Here is a 20,125-nt window from a genome sequence, read left to right as displayed (position 1 = left end):
CAGTCTTACCTTCTAGGCTTGAAGGCTGGCAAAAAAGGAAGCTTCTAACCACAAGGTAATGTTGACTTCAACACTACTCCTTCAAAACTCAGATACTTTAATTGAAAAGCTCACCCTTAATTTAAAACACAGCATAATTGTAAGTGTTTTTATTACTACGGTCAAAATCTTCTATGCCTTAGGGTAAATTTWAAAATTACCTGACTAGACACTGTCAAAGAAAAGAAGAAACACCCATGAATTTATGAACTGGTGATAGTGATTTGCTGACTCTATGACAATCCACTTTTCCGGCTGGCAAGATCCTAAAAATGCTAAGTAAMAGGTATGGACCTCTCTGAGGAAAGTACAGGCCTGTGACCACTGGATCCAACTCAGCTGCACATCAGCAGCTATCTTCTAAACCATACTGTTTGCCTATTTATTATCCAGTCAATAACCAGTGCAGTCCTGGCAAAATCCAGGATTTGGGGGGAGTGTTATTGTCATACATGGCCCTGACGGAGCTGAGCAAAAGTGCCAATATGGTTCTGACCATGAGCTGCAGCAGCGCCTCAGACTGGTGCCACAACACTTGGACAGACCAGTCCTCAACTGAAGRCATTCAATACATGGCACAAAATGGCCATTGGAAAGGGATTTACAGGAAAATAGGATCTTTAACATTCATATTCCCACAGCACTGTGGTGTGCACAGGTGTCAGCCAGGGTCAGTGTCACATTGCTTGCCAATACAAAACTCAAAACTGGTTTTCTGTGACTAAAGAAAAAGCAAGCCTGCCATGGGCAGGATTATTAGGGGTCCTGGTATGTTTAGTGTTGAGCAACTTCTCCAGAGGAAAAGCAATGAAAAGGAGTGCCCGGGTTAAGAGAGGGCAGCAGTGCCTGAGTACCTTTCATTCACCTCTGTTATTAAAACCTGTGGCCAGAGTTTAAGCCCCGCAGCCTCTTTTCGAGCCCCGCTCCGTTCGCAGGCAGGCTGCAAAGCAGCGGTAAGGACTGAGCAGCACCACCRAGCCCCGCTCCTTCACCATCTGGGCCCACAGCTAAACCCAGCTGCCGGCCTCGACGGGCACGGGAGCTGTGGCACAGCCGCGGCTGGAAGGAGGGGCCCCGGGGCGCGGCGGCCGGAGCGGGCTGGGCGGTGTCCCGGCCCCGGGGCGTTGCCGCTCTTGGCGCCGCTGGAGCAGCTGCRGCTCTACCCCGAGCGGCTGTCGAGCGGCGTGTGCGTGTGTGTTTGTGGGGCGGGCAGCCATGCGGCGCTGGAGGCTCCTTCTCTTCCCGGTGCTCCTCGCCGGCCTGGTCTCCGTCAGAGGTGAGGACGGGCGGGAGGCGCGGAGCGGTCCTGCCGCAGCTCGGGGAGGGAGCGCTGTCCTGCCCCGGGTCCCTGAGGCGSCGGCCGAGCGCTGCCGCTCCTCACGGAGCCGGGCGGGTCCCKCCTGGCCGTGTCTGTCCGGAGCAGGGAAACGGCGTTCTCTCTCTCCAGCTATTTTTCTTTTCTCGCTCTTTTTTTTTTTTTCTCTTTCATTTAACTCTCTGGAAAAGTACTCCTGAGGTTTCTGCCCCCCTTCCGCGCTGGAAACTCTGACTGGTTTATTATCTGCGGTGAATATGTGGTACTCGTCCCAGTAGCCTGGAATGCACAGGGGTCCTCGAAGGGGACTCGGAGTGGGTTTCGGGTCGTGGGGAGCTCGGCTGGAGCGCRGCTTCCATTTTAGGAAAGAAAGCAGAGTTACAGCAATCCCAGGGCAACGGAGAGTTACTCACCAGAAAGTCTGCCGTCACACGACAGCCTTTAAAATAATTCTTATGGCAAAACTGCAGGGTATGTTACCGCAGGGTAACAAAACACACTGGTATGTTTTCTGAGAAGCTTCTCGTTGCTTTAGTATGTATCAGGGACGATTTTCCCGAACGCTGATAAAAAAAAGTGTATGTAATAGCACTTGGGTATTTGGTAAAAGGAGACATTTGGGGGGAGGCAAGTAGCAAAGTCCCAGATACCGAGTTTTTTTTCCAGGCAGAGGACTGCTGAACTGGAATATGCAGTCCAAAGTATTATTTCCCATTTATATTATTTGTTTCTCAGACATTCATTTCTTTTACTACGTTAATAAGCATACTTGCTGCTATGCCTAGGTGTTTTCTTTCAGGTACTTCGTAAAAGCAGCACTTCAAATCTTAAATATTTACCTCTTCACTGTAAAAGGGAAGAGAAAATACATGTTCCTAACTTTGATTGGAAGCTCTAGATAGTGTACACAGGATGCCAGATAAGCAATTTGACAGCAAGCCTGTTTGAATTCAATTCTGCTGTGGCCCTGTTTTGGTCTTGACTTGTAGGTTAGCAAAGCTGAGCTCTTGGAAAAACAGTACAGTTTTACAGAAACCACCTTTAAAACTGACAGATGATTATGGCTGCTCATATTTATCGTTTTACTASTTGTGTGGAAAACTTCCTACTCTACTTCTGCAAGCAGTCCTCACACTCGTGGGTATCAAAATATTTGCTGTGGTGCTCTTAACACGTGGAAGTATTTGGGGTCACTGAGAAATAGTCTTCCTAAACTTTTTATCAAGAAGTGTGTCGATGAAAAGAGACTGAATTCTGCTTTACTGGAGGGAAGGTGCACAACAATTGCCTCTAGGGTTTTTGTTTTTTTTAAATTTTGAGGAAAATGATACTACATTTTAAGCARGCTGCTTTTAGAAAGCTAGATAATTTATATGGGTACAGGTCGATGTCAATAATGCAAAATGAGTAGATAGATTATAATTAGTTTGGACACTTTTTCTTTAAAAAATTGTGTTAGAATTTGAGAACTGCTGAGAATGTCAGCCTGAGGAGGGTGGGGCCCTCCAGGGGAGTTTCAGATCTGTGTTGGTGCAATCTTAAATGACAAAGSCAAAACCTGAATTACATGCTTTTGAAAAACTTAATTTCACTGTTGGTGGGCTGTCTATAGTCTGAATTTGCAGAATTGCTGTAGAAAGTTAAGTATCCTGCTTTACCAGCAGTTCAACTGTTGTGGCTTTGTAGAGGTGATTGGTTGCACTAGGACTGCCTGCTTTCATGATTCAAGCAGAAGAATCTGTGCTTCAGACTGATAACTTCTTATGGGATCATCTATGTTAGGCATGGGGAAGTTATTAGTGTTAAATCTATATTCAAGGTATCACAAGGATTTGAATGTATTATTAAGCAAGGTTGAACTGTGTTATTTGAGCAGTTTTGAGAAAGAGTCCCGATTTTAACCTCAGAGCTGGTATTCAGGTGTGGTCTCACGTGCCACGTGTGAACTCTGCCAGTCTGGCAAAGCTGGAATTTATAAACCGTTGGGTCTATATSCACAGGAAGGTTGAATACAAATTTTTATACCACGAGTTCCTATAGGCAGTCTGATAGCTTGCCCGTGCTGAGGGGTGGGATCTTCTGTTTCTCTTCCTCCTTTGTTTGATCCGATGCCCATCGAGGCCTGCACTGCGATTAGTCATCTGCTGACTTATCAAGCTGAATCATCTGGTGCATTGAGTTTGCTCTGCGGACTGTTTGATTGGTGTCCCTGCCAAGACAAGGGAGTGGCAGRGCCTAGCATGGGAGAGTGGAAATGAGGTAGGGACAAGCAAGGAGAGGGCAGGAGGCTTCCTGCTATGGCTGGCTATGAGGTGTGAGACTGTCTCAGCCACCTTACACCCRCAAAATCATCAGGTTAGCCAGTGTCTGATTTGAGGCATGTGGTTTTCAAAATACAGTGCAATRAAACATATTAGGCAGCATGACTTCTGTACCATGTAAAGACCACAGCAGAAGAATTAAACAGAAAAAAAACCAAAACCGAAAACCAAACAAAAAACAAAACAATAAAACAAAAAAAAACCCCAAAACCCCCAAAGAAGCCAACAGAAAAAAAAACAAAAACCAAAAAACCAAAAAACAAAACAAGAAGAAAACCAACAAAAAAAAAAAGCCATACTTGATACTCCATACATGGACTTGATGACCTTAGAGGTCCAAACCGACCTAAATGATTCTGTGTATGATGAGCAGCAAAAAAATTCTGCATTCAAACACAAGGCTCAAAAGCCTCCCTTATCTACTGCAGAAATAACAAGGCATGAAAAGCTGTCTGCTTACTGAGGAGCTGGAGTTTGGACTCCAGGATATATGGTTTAAGTGTCTGTTACAAGAATTGAATAGAATTTGTTGATTGAGACGCAGTTGCCAAAAGAAACGCCTGGAGGTGAGCAAAATGCAGGCTGAAAAATGAGGTACGCATGTCGTAAGATCAGTAGCCTGGGGTGGATTGCGGTTGGAGATTCCCTCTTCCTAAGACTGCTGTAATTAGAGGGCTCTGAGCAAAGGGAAGGAAACATTTGTGCTCCTGACTTCTTGCTGAGGCAAGTGAGTGTTGAGAGAAATGACTGGCTGGATGAAAGATGGTGAAATGATCCTGTCTGTAATCCATTAGTTGGAGCTTTCAGCTRGGACAGGGAGGTTTTGCAGGGACTCCTGGAGACTGAGCTCTGCAGTGTGTACTCTGAAGTTGTTTGCCTTTTAAATCTGATTTTAAAAATCCAATTAAAACCAAAAATAAGCTAGCAAACCACCACACAGCTTTCAGCTGAACAATTTTAGTAGCAGTGCTAGAGTGCATATAYGGCAGCATGAACTTTAAAAGTGCAGCATGTGTTCCTCCATCTTTCTATTTTCTCTGATGTGAAATGGCTAATAATTTATTTCATGTAGTGTTACATAAAATGGCCACTGCACTGTTATATCAAAATGATGTCACTCCAATAATTCTTAAGCTTTCCGTAGTTACAGTGATTTAACTTGGCAAGAGTTAAGTGTGACTCAGCCTGCTGCCATCCAGCCAGGACCAATTTCAATATTTTCCTGACGTTACTCTGGTTCATATGATTGGGCCGCCTGTGCTTGAGAAAGAACCCTGCTTTAACTCTTGCTGTCTTGAACTTCTCTCTGCAATCACCTTGCATTTCATCAGGTGTCAGCTGTGTTAGTAAAATGCAATAATAATAGTAGTCATTGGTTAAGATCATTTTGCCAGGAGCATTCCTCTTTCTTCTAGCCTTTTGCAAACTGCTTTTGTGTGCTCTGGCACAGGATCCTGCTCTTTAGAGTCTAGTMAAAACGTTTTGAGAGAATGTTATGAGCAAAACAGTCTCAACTCGTGGAACTTTACCTTAAATGAGCTTACTGGTGTCCTTGTGTGTCTCCTCTCTCTGCTGGCGGACTCTTYGTGTGTGCTCAAGCAGGAATACTCTGTGCTCCTTTGGCCAGCTGAAGGTTTGGTGTGCACTGGCAGTGTTGGTGTCACCATGACATGATTGTAAGTGGCACAGAGCAGTTCATGGCCTCTTCCCAGACAGGGCAGCCTGCTGCTGAAACCTGGCCAAGTTCACGTCCTGTACTTTCTTTGAACCATAGAATAGAATCACAGGATGGTTTGGATTGGAAGGAACCTTAGAGATCATGTAGTTCCAGTTCTCTGCCGTGGGCCTGGACACCTCCCACTATACCAGGTTGCTCACAGCCCCATCCAACCTGGCCCTGAATACTTCCAGGGACAGAGCATCCATGCAACAACTTCTTGAGCAACATGTACTAGGAATTGTTTGGACATAAATCTTGTCTTCAGATACCTACATCTTGTGTCTCCAAAACACATGACATAGTTTATGAAGTAAATTAAGATTATTTATGGTATATAACAGCACATATCTAATTTCTCTGTAATTTTTTCAAAGGCCATCTGGTAGGTAATTCCTGATCCTCAAGTGATAAGGCCTTCTTCCTTAGGGATTTCAATTGCTGCAGGAGGAGAGACACAACCTTGTGTCTCAATTCTGGTGTCCTAGGGGCTGGCTGGTACTTTGTCACCCAGTTGAAATTGGGATATATGGCTTTCTGCACGACTGCTATGATGCGTTCCTACATATGTGTTAACTGGCTCACCCCAGCTTCATGGAGTTGAGATTCCCTCTTCCTGGAGTAGAGTTTCAAGTGAGACACTCTGCAGTTCTACCTTTCCAAGTGCCAGGGGGCTAGAAGGAATATGATACACCCACTCTGCTCCACAGTCTTCCCCCCATTGTTTGATAGCTGTGGTTTTGGAATGATTACTGCTGAGACCATCCAAGGCTGCATTCCATCATGCCAACACACACACTCATTCCACCTAGGGTGCTGCCTACATTATCTTTCCAAGTAGAAAAGCTTTCTAGTAACTGCTGTCTGACTTTTCTGCTGCATGGACACAGCTCCTGCTGGTGTTGTGAAGATAAGGTGAGCTGATCTACTTGCCAGGCTTGTTCAAACTTCCCTTTCTCCCATCACGTGTATCATTATATCATTTGTGCTTTTCATGCATGTCCTGTTATTGCAGTGCTCTCACACTGCCTGATTGCTTGCACTATGGCTTCCTGATACAAATCTAAGACATGTTCTCTCTACCAATCTTGTCTGTTCAAACTGAGGCTCCCTGAGGCACTAGAGGTAGACAAGAGTCTTCTCCACTTGTTCTGTGAGTAACTACTCATCACTGCTGCAATTAGGTGCATTGAGCATCAGTATCCATTAGGACATGGTGTAGATGGCCACCTTACCCAAAGAGTTCAGTAAATTTGGCCATCTGCACCTGCTGCTAATGCAGTGAATTCAGATGGATTGTCAGAACAATATGTGGCCCAGAGGCTGGGGCAGGAGGTTGAAGGCAGTGTTGAACTGAGCTCCAGCTCAGCCCTCTGCTCACAGCTCCAGCCAGCCATGCAGCATCTCTGGAGGACCTTCCATTCAATTTGGTCATACCCTCTCTTTTTCCATTCAGGAGCATCTCTAAGTCCCAGCATCTATGATTCAGGTGTACAGAATTCCCATTTCCCACTATCCTGATAGARTCTTGGTATCATCTCTGGCCTTGCTTTTAATCCTACAGCATGCACCCTTCAAGTTATTCCCAAYGCAGCAAAACAGTGTTCCAGCTTGTGTGTCTCGCCCTTTCCCTGTTTGTATTTTATCAGCTGCTGCAGGAGGTCTGTGCCACCTTGCCAAAGCATATGGGAGCAGCAACAGCACTGAGACAGCTTTTCTGCAGTCAGGACAAATATTGCAAAAGCTAGTGTTTGGAAGGTTGCTTGGTATCATAAAAGGTAGTTTCAGTTTGCTTTTTCATTTAAAAARCACGTTTTTCTGTATGTTTGTGAATTTTAGTCTGGGAATGATTTCCCAGCTTGCTGCTGAAAATTTGTTACTCCTTCCACAGGTACAGTTTTCACCTGTTGAAAACGAAAAAAAAATATAATACGGTGATACTCATCACAAATTCCTTTTAAACTGGTTTAGTCTCTGCATTTCATGTGACCGTGAAGCTCAGAATAATAAGATCCAGAAGATTTTTTTTTTACAAAGAATTCCAGAAAGTCATAAGGCAAATTCCTGTGGAAGTCCAAGAACTTACTTCTTCATGGTGTAAGGCCTGTTTACAATAGTTTTTCTAAATATTGAACAGTCTTAAAATATAGAACAGTTCCTTTAAAATACATAGTTGATATGTCAAATGCAGGAGTCATTCAAACATGTTTTGGGAAATAGATCATTTTGAAAGAAAATTTATACATTTTAAGTCAGGTCTGATGACGCAACATCATTGGCTGCAGAACAAATGCATTTGGTTTTCTTTGTGCAGATTTCAGTCCCTAGTGAAGGATCCACATACTATAAACATCTAAGAAATGGCATCTTCAATAATAATTGTAACAGGAAGGCCTCTTGATTGGGGCAGCTGTTAGTTAAGTGCAGATGTTAATTCTACTCTACTTTTCTCATAGCTTGCATCCTGTAAAACTCCCACTGGATCTCTTGCTTCCAGATTTTTCACAGGAAATCATATCCATTTCTTGATGTGTGTGAAGCTCATTTCACTCTGAGCCAAAGAGTTTTAATTGTGGTAAAATTAAACTTTGTTTTTAGGATAGCAGTCATTCTTTCACTGGTTCAATATTATAACTCAGTATGCAAAGTAATCTTTCCATGAAAYAGAAGTTTTGATTAAACACCCGTAAATTTAATTGGCAAAAATCTGATTTTAATTATAAAACTCTATGCTTTTTTGCTTAACCATGGAAAAATGTTGCTTGTATATTTTCTGTTTGTGAAGAAGCCCACTATTCTGAGGAAAAATATAAAGTGAAAAATTTTTAAACTGGTATTTCCAGGAAGGCAAATCCAAGCAATATGAATGGGATTATTGTTTTTATATCTGACACAAAAATACTACAGTATAAATGTTTTATGTCTGGGAAAAGTGGAGTTAGAGTGTTTAGACTTATTTTACTACCACTTGCTTGTTCCATGTGATTTGGAGGAAAAGATTGAACCTATGTGAAGAGGAAAGGAGCTGGTGGTAATAGTAGTAGTAGTAGAAGTGAGATGTGAATAAAAAGTGAGGCAAATGTGTTGGGTAGTATACAGTGTTAAGAGTTGATGCTATTGTGGGACAAACCAGACAGCTCTGAAGTCACACAAGTCCTTGTTAAATTTAGAAAGAAGTTTCAGGATAATTTAGAAAGAAGTTTCTCCTCCTTTGGGGAAGAGGTTTGGGGAAGCCTGTGCAGAAAGCTTTTAGGTAAGGCTATCTTATTTTACATTTTATATTATTACCTTTCAATCTGCTGATTCATCCCTCTCCTCCAGGTATCCATACCTGTCTGTATTTTTTTTCTCCTAAACAGCAGAAATGCCTGCCTGCCTCTGTGTTTCATATCCTGGATGTTTCACATCCAGTCCATCCTGGATGCCAGGCATCTGGTGATTGGATCCCAAATTCAGTAGTTATTTCACTGTCCTGCCCTGCTCCCTCCCTCCCCAGATGCTGCAAAAAGTTCTAGAAACATCTCTTCTTCACATCAGAGCTGTCGCTGCTTGTCTTGGCCAGCAAGTTTGCAATCTGATTTACAGTATTTTTCTCCCCCACCATTCTCACAAATACTTTCAGCTCTCCTTTTTTCTTATTTGGCCTTCTATAAAGATCAGCTCTCTTCTGTATATACTAAGCAGAGATGTGGACCATTTTTTCCCAAAAGTTCTGGCAAAACTTGTGATTYTGACACTTGTGGCTGTAATAAGCTGACAACTCCTCTGCATCTGGACTTCTCCCTCCCTCTCCTCCTTCCTCTTCCCTGCCCACTGTGGCTTCCACTATCCTTTGGTATTGCCAYTGTCTCTTTGTCACTGGCTCTATTGCCAGTCCTCTAACCTAGCACAGCTCCTTCAGCTTCCAATTCTTACCTGTCCTGCATTCATTCCTATTGCTCTCCTGTGGTGTTCTATGAAACAAGTAAACTTTAAATAAATCAGTACATTTATAGTGCAAACTGAAGTCTGGCATGTGTAATGGCAGCCTGCAAGTGATAAGACTGGGACATGAAATTTAACCTGGTTTTACGAGATGTTACAGAATCCAAGTGAAGATGGTTAAATTAATTTTAGAGTACACATGGAGAATTCTTGTTAAAGGTTTTGTTTAAATATAACAGTAGTACTTTAACAAGATGCATTTGAACTGGAAATGCTTACAGTTCTACTGTGAACACATTCCAGCTGCTTTCCTGAGCTCATGAACATATTGAAACTACTAAGAACATAACCTTGGTACAAAAGGGAAGATTTGCCTTTTYCCGCAAGTACTGAAGGATAGGAAATTTAAAAAAAAAACCTCAGAACTTCTTTTAAATGAAAGACTAAACTTAGCCATGTTTCTAGWTTTCCATATATTTGTGCCTACTCCTGTGATTCAAATAATTGCAAATACTTTAATGAGTCTGGTTTCCTCAACCCAYGCCTTCCTCACAGGAAACACTTGTCTTAAAACCCAAAGTCTTCCTTTTCTTTTAGCACAAAGTATTGTAGCTCATTTCAAGTACACAGATTAAAAAGCCTAAGGAGTCAGCCATAACTGAACCAGCCACAATGAAAGATAGTCGAGAAAAACAAAGTCAATTTTACTGTTTATTACTGTTCAGTTAATGTTTCTGGTTAGATTACTGGTTTTGTTTCTATTTTACTATTAGTCTGGAAACTATTGAATTGGTAAGACTTCTGGTGAGGAAGGTAAAAGAAGCTGAAGTATCAGCAGATATAGAAGAGTTCTGCTTACTGTGAATCCTCATTTCAGTGTGCTGCTATAAGAACAACAGAATTATTGAGCTGGTTCCGTATGCATTGCAAGTGTATATTTCAAATAAATTTTATTTTAAAGAAGGTATTTATAAATAAAGATCCAAATTCCATTAATTTGTKTAACATAAATTATAATTTAACTTTTTTTCCTTAAGCAGAGTGAKAATTATTTACCATTCCAACTGTTGAGGTTTTGGGCTCAATGCCTGTACCAATTATTACCCAGTGTCTGCCAGATCACAAATTTTGGTTTCTTATTACCTCCTCATTCCTTGTGCTAAAATTTGACCATGTTTCATCTGGTGCAGATTTTCCCAGTCTTTTGGCTCCTGAACCTTGCTGCTTCACATAGTTTTTCCTCTGAGCCCCCCACCGCAATGGGATTACGCCTTCTTCCATTCCTCCCTGCCCCAATCCAAGAGACCACCAGAGACAGAGTGAGGATGCAGACAAAACAAAATGCTGGTATTTCCTGAATATGTGGTTGGAGGGAGGCCTTTAATCTGTCATCTTGCACACTTTATCACTGTGTCAAGTGTTTCACTGATTTGGGATGAGCAGAGTATGGAGCTGAGACTCCACAGCTCTTGGAGTCATGGCTCAAGATATCACACACTTGCCCTGAAAACGCTTCTCCCTTTCTCTGCACTGGACTGGGCAGGGTACTGAGCTGTAGAAATGCATGTAGAGGTTTGACTGCTTTTAATGTGGCCACTATTTTGAAGTACACAGTTCAGACCKAGAGGCTTTGTGGATGTCAGTCAGAAAGGTTCTTGCCAGAAACTGCTGAAGGTGTTGTTAGATGTAAGTGCAGAAATCCTCAGGAAGTAACAATATTCTTCAACGCTAGAAGAGGGGAGAGGTGCTGGCATACTGGCTTTGAACTTCGGAGGAGGATATGAACATTTGCAACAGGCCCTTGCTGACTGACGGGAGCTGGGGTGCAAAATGCAGAATTACAAGACTAAATATTTGTGTGTGWGAGGTATCCTAGCCAAATTGGGACATCCRAATGTGGTTTTACACASGGTTCTTGTAGCTTTYAAATATTACAACTTCACTAGTCACTGACATCCCACAGTGCTGAATACTAATCATAGTAAAACTGGAAAGCACCTGTATTTCTTGCTGCTTTTCAACTAATCCAGACATTCTTGGAGTCAGATTCAGTTCAGTTAATTCATCTATGATGCCAGCCAATACTGGGGGGATTTCAAAGAGGTGTTAGAGGGGTTAGGATGCTGACATTATGTTGGTTGCCCAGGCATATATTTTATTATCTCTAAGCTTCMTAGAAATAAAGACAGTATTTACAGGGCTGAGTTGTCCTTTGGTTTCTWTTAGTTAATCATGATCAATACCAAAGTGTCCAGTAAAATTCCACTACCACACTGCATTGTAGTGTAAAATGTGAACTAATACACATTAATGAAGAGAATATACTTTCATGCTACAAAACTGACTGATATAGTAGGTAGGGAAGGGAACTTACATAATGAGTAAATGCGAGCCTTGTGGTCAGAATGCCCCTGATTATGGAAATTTAGGCTATGTGAGTAGTAGCTGCAAGACTTGTCAGATTTGTGAAAGCTCAGACTCCTGTCTGTTGAGCAGCTTAAACTTTAAAGCTGTAGACTGTGAGCAACACATAATTAAAGAATCTTGGTATCTTATGTTTATAAAAGAAGTGAGCTACTGACATTTCTTATGCCAAGACAGAACTTCAAAAGTATCTGAATGCAAAAAGGGTGCACAGTGCCTGCTTGATCTTGGTGAGATTTGAGAACAGGTTTTCCTGAGGCTACTTCAGAGCTCCTGATCTATCCCCATGACCACAGAGGCAGTGCTGGAGATCAGAGGGGTCTGGAGCCTTCCTAGGGGAACAGTGATTACACTGAGACCTGGGAGGAGGAGCAGGGCTACCCCTTGCCTGCTCCACGGGGTGATGGGCAGGGCTGGCAACATAAGGGAGTGGCAGCAGTGGCCCTGGAGCTGGCCTTGATGACATCAAGTAACTTCGTGTTTACTGCACAGAATGATGTCAGTGTGGTTTGGGGTTGYTATGAGGAAGGTGCCACGAACTCAAGTTCAGTTATCTAGACGGGTGAAAATTTCAGTGCAGGTGCAAGGACTAAACAAGCTTTAAATAACTGAGGCAAGGCAATGTAAACAAACATCTGTGGCCTTTGTTAAGGGTATGCTGCACATGGATGCAGAGAAGCCTATGCTTCTGTCTGCCAGTTGTATTTTGCCTTGGTCCCTGAATTGACACAAAATGTAATTTAGTGTTAATTTAAATGCTCACGAATTTTAGTAATCCATTTATGCTTGGCATGGTGAAGTGCACAGGTGAAATAGCGATAAACAGTGAACAACACTTGCAGTCTTGAACTTAGGTCACGCCCTCCTGAAATTACAAATAAAATAAATACATCCAATAACTTTTGATTTCTTGCCATGTGGATTCAGCACTTTTGTTATATTTGCAAAACCCTTTTTCTCTCTTGCTGCTTCCTATATCATTGCCCCCAAAACTTGTCATTTCTTGGTAAAAGTGTCGTGCATCCATCACCCAAATGTTCTTCTAATAGCTTTTGTTAGTGTAGCTTAGGTTTCTGCATACAGAGTTCAGGAGACAGAGCAATGTCTTTCAGTTCGCATTTGTAAAAAGAATTGCAGATGGACAGAGTGACTTATTTTATTTGTAGTTCTGTGAATTTTGTAGCACGAGTATAGTCCAGTGGATGGGACTGGCCCATGTCATAGAACCACAGGCTGCTGAGGCTGGGGAACATCTCTGAGGCCCTTTTAGTCCTACCCCCTGCTTCAGCAGTGTCAGCCACCGAAGGTTGCCCAGGACTGTGGTCAGCTGGGTTTTATTTATTTTGAACATGTGGAGGTGGTGCTTTCTGCAAGAAACAACTTTCCCCAAGGCATGGAATATGCTTCATCTCTTTCCAAGCTCCTGTTAGTGGCAGTGTCTTGGAAGCTCTTTTAATGTTAAGGAGGTCTGAGTCTGGGGCTTTTCTATTTGATGTTGTTTTGCCACTGAGTGCTATGATCAGAGATCCCAGCTTTAKTTTGGAGGGGAAGCAGTCACTTCCATTATGGGTGTGAAGAATTACAAACTGTAAAAAATAAACCAGACTGCAATAGACAACTCATCCCTGATTGGGTTGTGATTAACATGTCAAATATTCTTTTGTTCTTACTACCTGATTGAAGGGACTCACAGGAGTTCTTATTTCGCATAAAACTTCTCATTTCTGTATAAGCAGCTTAGCATTTGGCAGGACTGTTGCCATCATGTCAATTCTCTAGCTTTGCAACTGACTCGGTTCTTCTGTGTGCTTTCTGTTAATTTAGAGCTATGCATTCTGTTCTTTTATTCCTGTGTCAAGACAATCATCCCCTGGAAAACTCTGCTTATAGTTAGTAAGAGCTCTGAGAGCTGCATTGTATTTTTCTACTTTCTACAGCTTAAGGTGGCAACGAAAGTTGCCCAGTCCATGTGAAACCTTTAAGCAAACAAAATTCCCTAAACTTTGCTTCAAAGTACAAAGTTTTTTTCTTCTCCAAATGTCTTATTTTACCACGTTTTGTTAAAAAGCCCTCACATTGAAAGCTATTTAAGTAAATCATTTTGAGTCAAAATATGGCCTTGTAGGCTTTTTAAAAACACTAGATTTACATTTTTGAAAAGAGGAAACCAATTAAAATATTAAAATAAATCATAAACAAGTCTGAAAACTTTTCTAGCAGTCAGATCAGGAAAAGATTAGGCCGCAYAATTGCTTAACTTTTTATGTACTGTGTTTTCAACATAGGTGCAAAAAAAGTAACTTCGGGGAAGCAGCTTTTGAATATTGTCCAAAAATGTGATCATTATTAGGCTAGTCTTACGCTTTGAAGAAGAAATAAATCTTTTTATTGGTTACAGCAGAACTCTAGCTGACTTTATTCCATTTGGTTACATTAGTGAAATGCTCCAGATGTGCAGAAAGCAGACACTCCTCCAGATGTGAAAAATTATCTTTGCTTTTTTTGGCTGTTTTACAGTTGTTACTCGTGTTTAGGGCATACTTATTTTAGGTAGGAAGGGGCTTCATTTGCTAAACAGAATTTTATGCAAAGYTCTTTGTTTTCTCTTGCTCTGCAGAGAAATCAAACTTGAAAAGTAGCATCAATAGGTGGGTACAGGGTTTGAAACAAACAGTGGGATTTAATTTCATGAGACATTGGGCAGGGCTAATTATAAACTGCTGCTTAGCAGTGGGAGTAAACATCAGCATTGCCTGATGTAGAGATCTTGTCTGCAAGCCTCTGCACTGGCTGAGAGGAAAGAGTACGGTTTTAAGTACTTCCACTGGCTTTCTACCTCTGTGTTCTTTTCATGTTCCAGGTTCTCCATTTAAAACCTTGGAGATATTGTAAGACATGGACAACCAAGTCATCCTTTACCCAGATTTTTTAGAATTAAACTACCTCTCTTGGTTTTACYTGCATAGGACATTCAAGAAAATAASTGTCTGAATGTRATCTGAAMAGTAGAWGTCTTTTATTGTAGATAACTAATTCTTGTGGTGCRAAACCTGWTTTGMAATCAAGTGCTGGTAAGCTTAAAAAACAATTGGATAGGATGTGATTGCCTATGTTCTCTTATTTAAAGTGTTTCTTGAACAAGTTCCAATTGTTGGAAAGTTGGCCTTTCTGTATTTTCTACAGGTTCTGCTRTGGTTAGGTGTTGAATATTTCTACTCCTTGTATTTTCAGTCCCCTGAGAAGAAGGAGTACAAGAACAGGAATATAAAATCCAGTTTTCATTGTGGAAGTTGGAGAGGCTGCTTTTTGCCTGGTTGCCTGAATTTAGTTTGTGGTTACCAGTAACCTTGTCCTGCAAGAGGGCTGCCAGACCTTGTGTAAACTCTATGGAGGTGAGAGACCTCTTTGAGCTCAGATTCTTACGTAGGTCACGAAAATAAGGGGCTAAGGAGCAGAGTAGATSCAAGTTGGGTAGTCACAGACCGTATGAAATTTAACAAGAGTGAGTGCCAGGTTCTGTGCCTGGGATGGGATAATCCTGGTTCTGTGTACAAACTGGAGGACAAGAAGCTGGAAAGCAACATGCAGAAAGAGAGCTAGGGGTTTGRGTTGATGGCARGTTGAACATGAAACAACAGTCTGGCAGCMAAAAGGGCCAGTTGTTTTATGGGGTGCATCAAGAACAGCAGTGRTGGCTGCTCAAGGGAGGTGATTATCTCACTCTGTTTTGCTCAAGTCCTTGTGTGCAGTTTTAGGTTCCTTAATGCAATAAAGAGATCAGACTAGTAGAGTGTGTCCAGAGGAGAGTGACCAAGATGGTGAAAGGCCTCAAGGACAAAACCTACCAGGAGTATCTRAGTTGACTTGGTTTGCTCAGCCTGGAGAAGAGAAAGCTGAGGGTGGCCACACAACAGCCTACATCTTCTTCAGGGTGGGGCAGAGGGGCCAGTGCTGTTCTCTCTCAGATTACCTTCAAAAGTACACAAGGAAATGGAATGAAGCTGCATCAGGGGAAGTTTAGWCATTAGGAGAGAGTTCTTCTCTGAGAGGGTGGTTGTTCGCTGGAGCAGACAGGAAGGAATGTGGCATGGAACAAAACCTGACCGTACAGGAGTGTCTGATTCATATAGTTCATTTATAGTTAGTTCTGTGAGGAGCAAGGTGTTGAAATTGGTAATTCTTACCGGTCCCTTCCAGCTGGAGATATTCTRTGATTTTAAGTCCGTCAGCCGCTCCTGGAATAGCCGGTAATGTCCAGCTCTGGGACAGAGACAAGRTGACCACTGTCACCTGGTTCATAAGCCTACAACTGGAAGGCCCTTTGCGACATGCAGGCTCTGTGGGCACGCTGTGCACGGCCCTGTGGAGGGAAGGAAGCAGGGGAGCACTGGCATGTTTAGGAAAACAAAATCAAAGCAGTCTATTGCTCAAGTCAGAAAAGTGACRTTTGTGGTGATTCATCACGGGTCTCCTTTCTTGGTGTGTCACCATACATGTGACTAATGGAGGCCATTCCAAAGCTCCTGTGGGCCTGCTGTGGAATGTGAATATGACTAATCTAATACTGTAGCAGGAAGTATCTGACAGCAGCAGAGAGGTCTTTGCAAAAGATCATTTGCACTCTTATTTGCATGCTTAYTTGGATCTCTTGAATACCCTCTAGCTCTTCAGCTGTTCGAAACCTATGTTTGCTCTTTCGTTTTACCCACTGCTTTCCCCCCAGCCAATACAAATTACGTTGGTTACTAGACAYGGCCTGCTGAAGATCTGGCTCTTGAGATTCAGGTGTTTGAGCAACAGACATGAAATGAAAATAGTGTAGACACTTCTGAAGTATTCTTGACTCTGCTGATACCCCTAGGAGCTAGAAATACCTGCTGCACTGTGCTCTATAAGCAATATAATATCTACTTTATTTGTAAATATCTTTGTTTAGACTAAGAAAATGCTCATAAGCTTAGTTGCTCTGGGTGTTCCTTAAATTTGCAGGGAGTGCAGTGTATTCTTGCTGACTTTTCCTCCTTGGACCCTTATAATACCTTTATTCTAGTTCTGTATCTGTATTTCTTGTTTTCTGATTACTTCTTTCCTGGAACCAGCAGAATCCTCATTACTGAGCTTTTCTTCTTTCAGGCTAAGTCACTGAACCTCTGGTTGGACCCACCCACAGCAAAAGTGGACTGAGTACATTTATAAAAGCAGCTGTTTTAAAGACATAGGAAGCTTTGTCGTGAASAGTGGCGAAACAGCTTTCTTTGCTGGGAAAGCTCACTTCGAGCTTTAGAGTGCAGATTATTGTAATGAGTTCTGTAAGCTAGTTTTTGACATTTTTTGCTACTTTTATCTCAAAAAAGCAATCTTGCTGCTTGCTTGGAAGGCAGAATTTTGGTTTCAGAATAATGAATAATTCCAGTCAATAGAGCATGGTTTCTTCCTTTTATTGACTCAATTTTTTTATTCCTCTGTCAAAGCATGTTTTACATACATTTGACAGTCTGCAATCTCATCCTAAATTATTTTTTTGTGAAGATCATGTGCAAAATTCCTTGAAATAGCAATGTCACTGAAAGCACATCCTTTTGCAAAGGTTTCCTCCTCCTATGGGATATGGCTGCAGCTGAAGCTATTCTGAGTTTCCGGGCTAAGTTTCATGCTGGCAGTGGGGAAACATTTCATATAGCCTCGTTTCTGCTCCAGGTAAAATTTAGCTGCACCAAAAATACAATGTTGAGTGCCATGTGCTTGTTTTTCCATCTGCCTGAAAAGAAAAAGGGCTCTTGAGATACACGCACCAGTGTAACATTCATTGTTTAGTGATATACCTTTGACTTTGAGACAAATGGTGTTAACAGGTGGCAATGGTCCTTCCTCTGGGTGCTACTCTGGTAGAGTGTTTTGAGGAGTATGCATTGTTGAATAGTTGATATCTACTTTCATGCCTTTTTCTTATTCCATGTTTCAGTGAAAGTAGGGATGGAAAATCAGAAACACCCCAAGCAGTTGTTTTAGTTGTCCACTTACCTCATAGGCCTCTTCTGCTGAGATCACACTACTGTATTCATGCTGTGAAACCAGTTTGTATCCTGTGTGTATTGAATTGGTGTGTTTGCACTTGGTTGGGTAAGAAACAGTAGCTCTAGCAACTGACATAATACAAGAGACAGTGCTCTTTTCCTAAGGCCTGAAAATAGAATTTAATCTCCCTGGAGTGGAGGTCCCATAGTGGTGCCAGCTGCATTTAGCTGTGTTTTAGGGAGTTGAAAAGGCTGCTTAAGATTGTATATGTTAATACGTTAACCACCTGCCTTCTGCAAACGTTTGTTAGGGGAAAGGTAAATCTTATAAACCCATGAAAATTAATTTTTAATGCCAACATATGAAATCCATTACCTGATCATGTARCTTTCATAATGGCCTTTGTGCTTCAAGGCTCTTTGTCACACTTGAATCTTGTATGTTCTTGTGCGTTGGAGCTGTCCCCCTGCTTTTGTGGTTCTGTGGAAAGAAGGCTGGAAAGGAATATGCTGTGGATGGTACTAAGAAAGCATGAAATAGCAGTGGCAAGAATRAATGATAAAGTGTGTTATTGACTGCATCCTTCAGGTGATTTCTATAAAGCCATTTTTTAGTATGGTTCCCTTTTTTCTAAAAAGACATATGGACAGTGATCTGGAGAAATAGAGAAGAATGTCTGTCTTCAGCCCGGACTCAAAATATTCTTCTAGATTGACTCAGGAAGCAGAAGACATACCTCAAGATAGATCAGAGACATGTTTATGACTTTATTAAATGTTGGGTGTGAGTAAGAACAAGCAGTATCCTTACTATTTCTTTTCTCTTCTACAGGCCAAGATGACTTCTCCTTAGGAGATGCACTTCCTGAAGGTAGGTAGGAAAATTGTGACTGCTCTTTTGACTTCTTTATTTCCAAGTATCACTGCATGACCAAGCATCACAATTTTACCACATATGGTTTGTTTAAATCTCAGTGGAACAATTCAGCCATGTGTTTGTCAAGACGTTGACCGCTTAGAACTCAAATTTGTCTTCAGAACACTTAAAGATTTCTCTTTGAGGCAAAATTGTCTTGCTGTATGGATTTGATCCTGTGCATTTTTTTGTATAGACATGTATTTACATTTGTCCCTTGTCCTTCATGTGGCTTCTGAACAGTGTGTTAAATAGTATCTAATTTTTTTTTCCATAACCTACTTTACAGAAAGTACAAAGAAGCCTCCTGTGACTCAGAAGACACCATCATCAGATCCAGGTGAGATCTGTTTGGTTTGTAATGCCTTTTACTGTAAAATCAAGTGTAGTCTACATACTAATTTGAGATCCTGATTTTTCCAGTTTACTGATACACAGGGTTRTGATATATTTATAAAATAAAGCAATTCCCTAAGCAAAAGCAAAAGGATTTCTTCATTTTTGAATCTTCTGCTAGTGCTGTCAGAAATATACTCTGTTACTTCACAAGCTTAAAGGCCCTGTGGCTGTCAGTCTGCATGTTTGAAGCTTGCTCACCGTGAGCTGGCCCTTGGCAGGTCCCATGATCACCAGAAGAAGCAAGTCACTTGGCAGGTAATGCCTGGTAACTCTGTGGGGCTTTTCTCTGAGTCACTGTTGAGTGAGCATGTCATTACATTCACCGTGAAAACATGATGCATTTTGTGTAAAAAACAGTCTTAAGACTAGTTCAGGTTTTGCATTACATTTAAAACTGCCCCTCTTTCTTTGTAGATGATTTTGACTTGATCCATGCTCTTAGTCCTGGTAAGTATCATGTTTTTCTAGATACTGTTCAAAGGTACCTGGTGCAATGTGTGTTCATCCTTTATGATCTAAATATACCAGGGCACTGAGTTGATTAAGGTAGCAGACTGCAGATAAAAATAATTGCAGTCTAGTTATGTTTCTTAACCTTAATTTTTAGGGTTCTGGATCATAAAAGCTGTATGAATTTCAGTAATTTCTTAGCCAGCTTCTACTTGTTTTATTGCTGTGTTTTCACTAGATGGCACTAATTCCATAAATGATTACATATGGAAGTAAATGTTAAATCCGAAGTAATCTCTCCCATTACTGGAAGTAATTTGATTTGCGCAAGGAAACATTAATCTGTTAGAAATGATTTGAAGGAAAGTACTCTTGTGTACAGACGGTGCCAAAACAATACAGAGATAATTTCTACTGTCTCTTATTCTCTTATTTTGTGGCAAGCTAAATGAAATGTCATTGTGGGAACCATATGTCTAGTTCTATTCTGTGTACTTTGTCCATTTTACAAGTGAGGTACCAAGCTTTATATTTGGTTAAAATCTGGTAATTAAAAAAAAAAAAAAAAAAATATTTGGTTAAAATCTGGTAATAAAAAAAAAAAAA

The 20,125-nt window shown here is 41.4% G+C and overlaps 1 protein-coding gene and 1 long non-coding RNA gene across 3 annotated transcripts in view; one reads left to right on the top strand and one right to left on the bottom strand.

Annotated features, from left to right (window-relative positions):
- The first annotated feature begins 1,096 nt into the window (after window positions 1–1,096).
- CD99 (CD99 molecule (Xg blood group)) overlaps window positions 1,097–20,125 on the top strand; it is a 26,190-nt gene continuing 7,161 nt past the window's right edge. Inside the window, exons 1-4 of one of the 2 annotated variants that reach the window (XM_057373586.1) lie at window positions 1,097–1,315; window positions 18,587–18,625; window positions 18,960–19,010; window positions 19,484–19,516. In XM_057373586.1, the coding sequence (XP_057229569.1) occupies window positions 1,255–1,315; window positions 18,587–18,625; window positions 18,960–19,010; window positions 19,484–19,516 (184 nt within the window). In that variant the 5' untranslated portion in view covers window positions 1,097–1,254. The remainder of the gene's footprint in view (window positions 1,316–18,586; window positions 18,626–18,959; window positions 19,011–19,483; window positions 19,517–20,125) is intronic. The other variant, XM_057373587.1, reaches the window with a different exon arrangement.
- Window positions 17,168–20,125, bottom strand: part of LOC130577909 (uncharacterized) — a 15,919-nt gene continuing 12,961 nt past the window's right edge. Inside the window, exons 2-3 of the long non-coding RNA XR_008965825.1 lie at window positions 18,131–18,235; window positions 17,168–17,498 (exon numbers count right to left, since the gene is read on the bottom strand). This is a non-coding gene — a long non-coding RNA (uncharacterized LOC130577909). The remainder of the gene's footprint in view (window positions 17,499–18,130; window positions 18,236–20,125) is intronic.

The sequence above is a fragment of the Malurus melanocephalus genome, unplaced genomic scaffold, assembly GCF_030028575.1.
Source record: "Malurus melanocephalus ecotype Western Australia unplaced genomic scaffold, MMel_1.1 scaffold_202, whole genome shotgun sequence".
NCBI lineage: Eukaryota > Metazoa > Chordata > Aves > Passeriformes > Maluridae > Malurus > Malurus melanocephalus.
The sequence above is the reverse complement of the archived record's forward strand: the minus strand, read 5'-3'. Positions and strand labels throughout refer to the sequence as shown.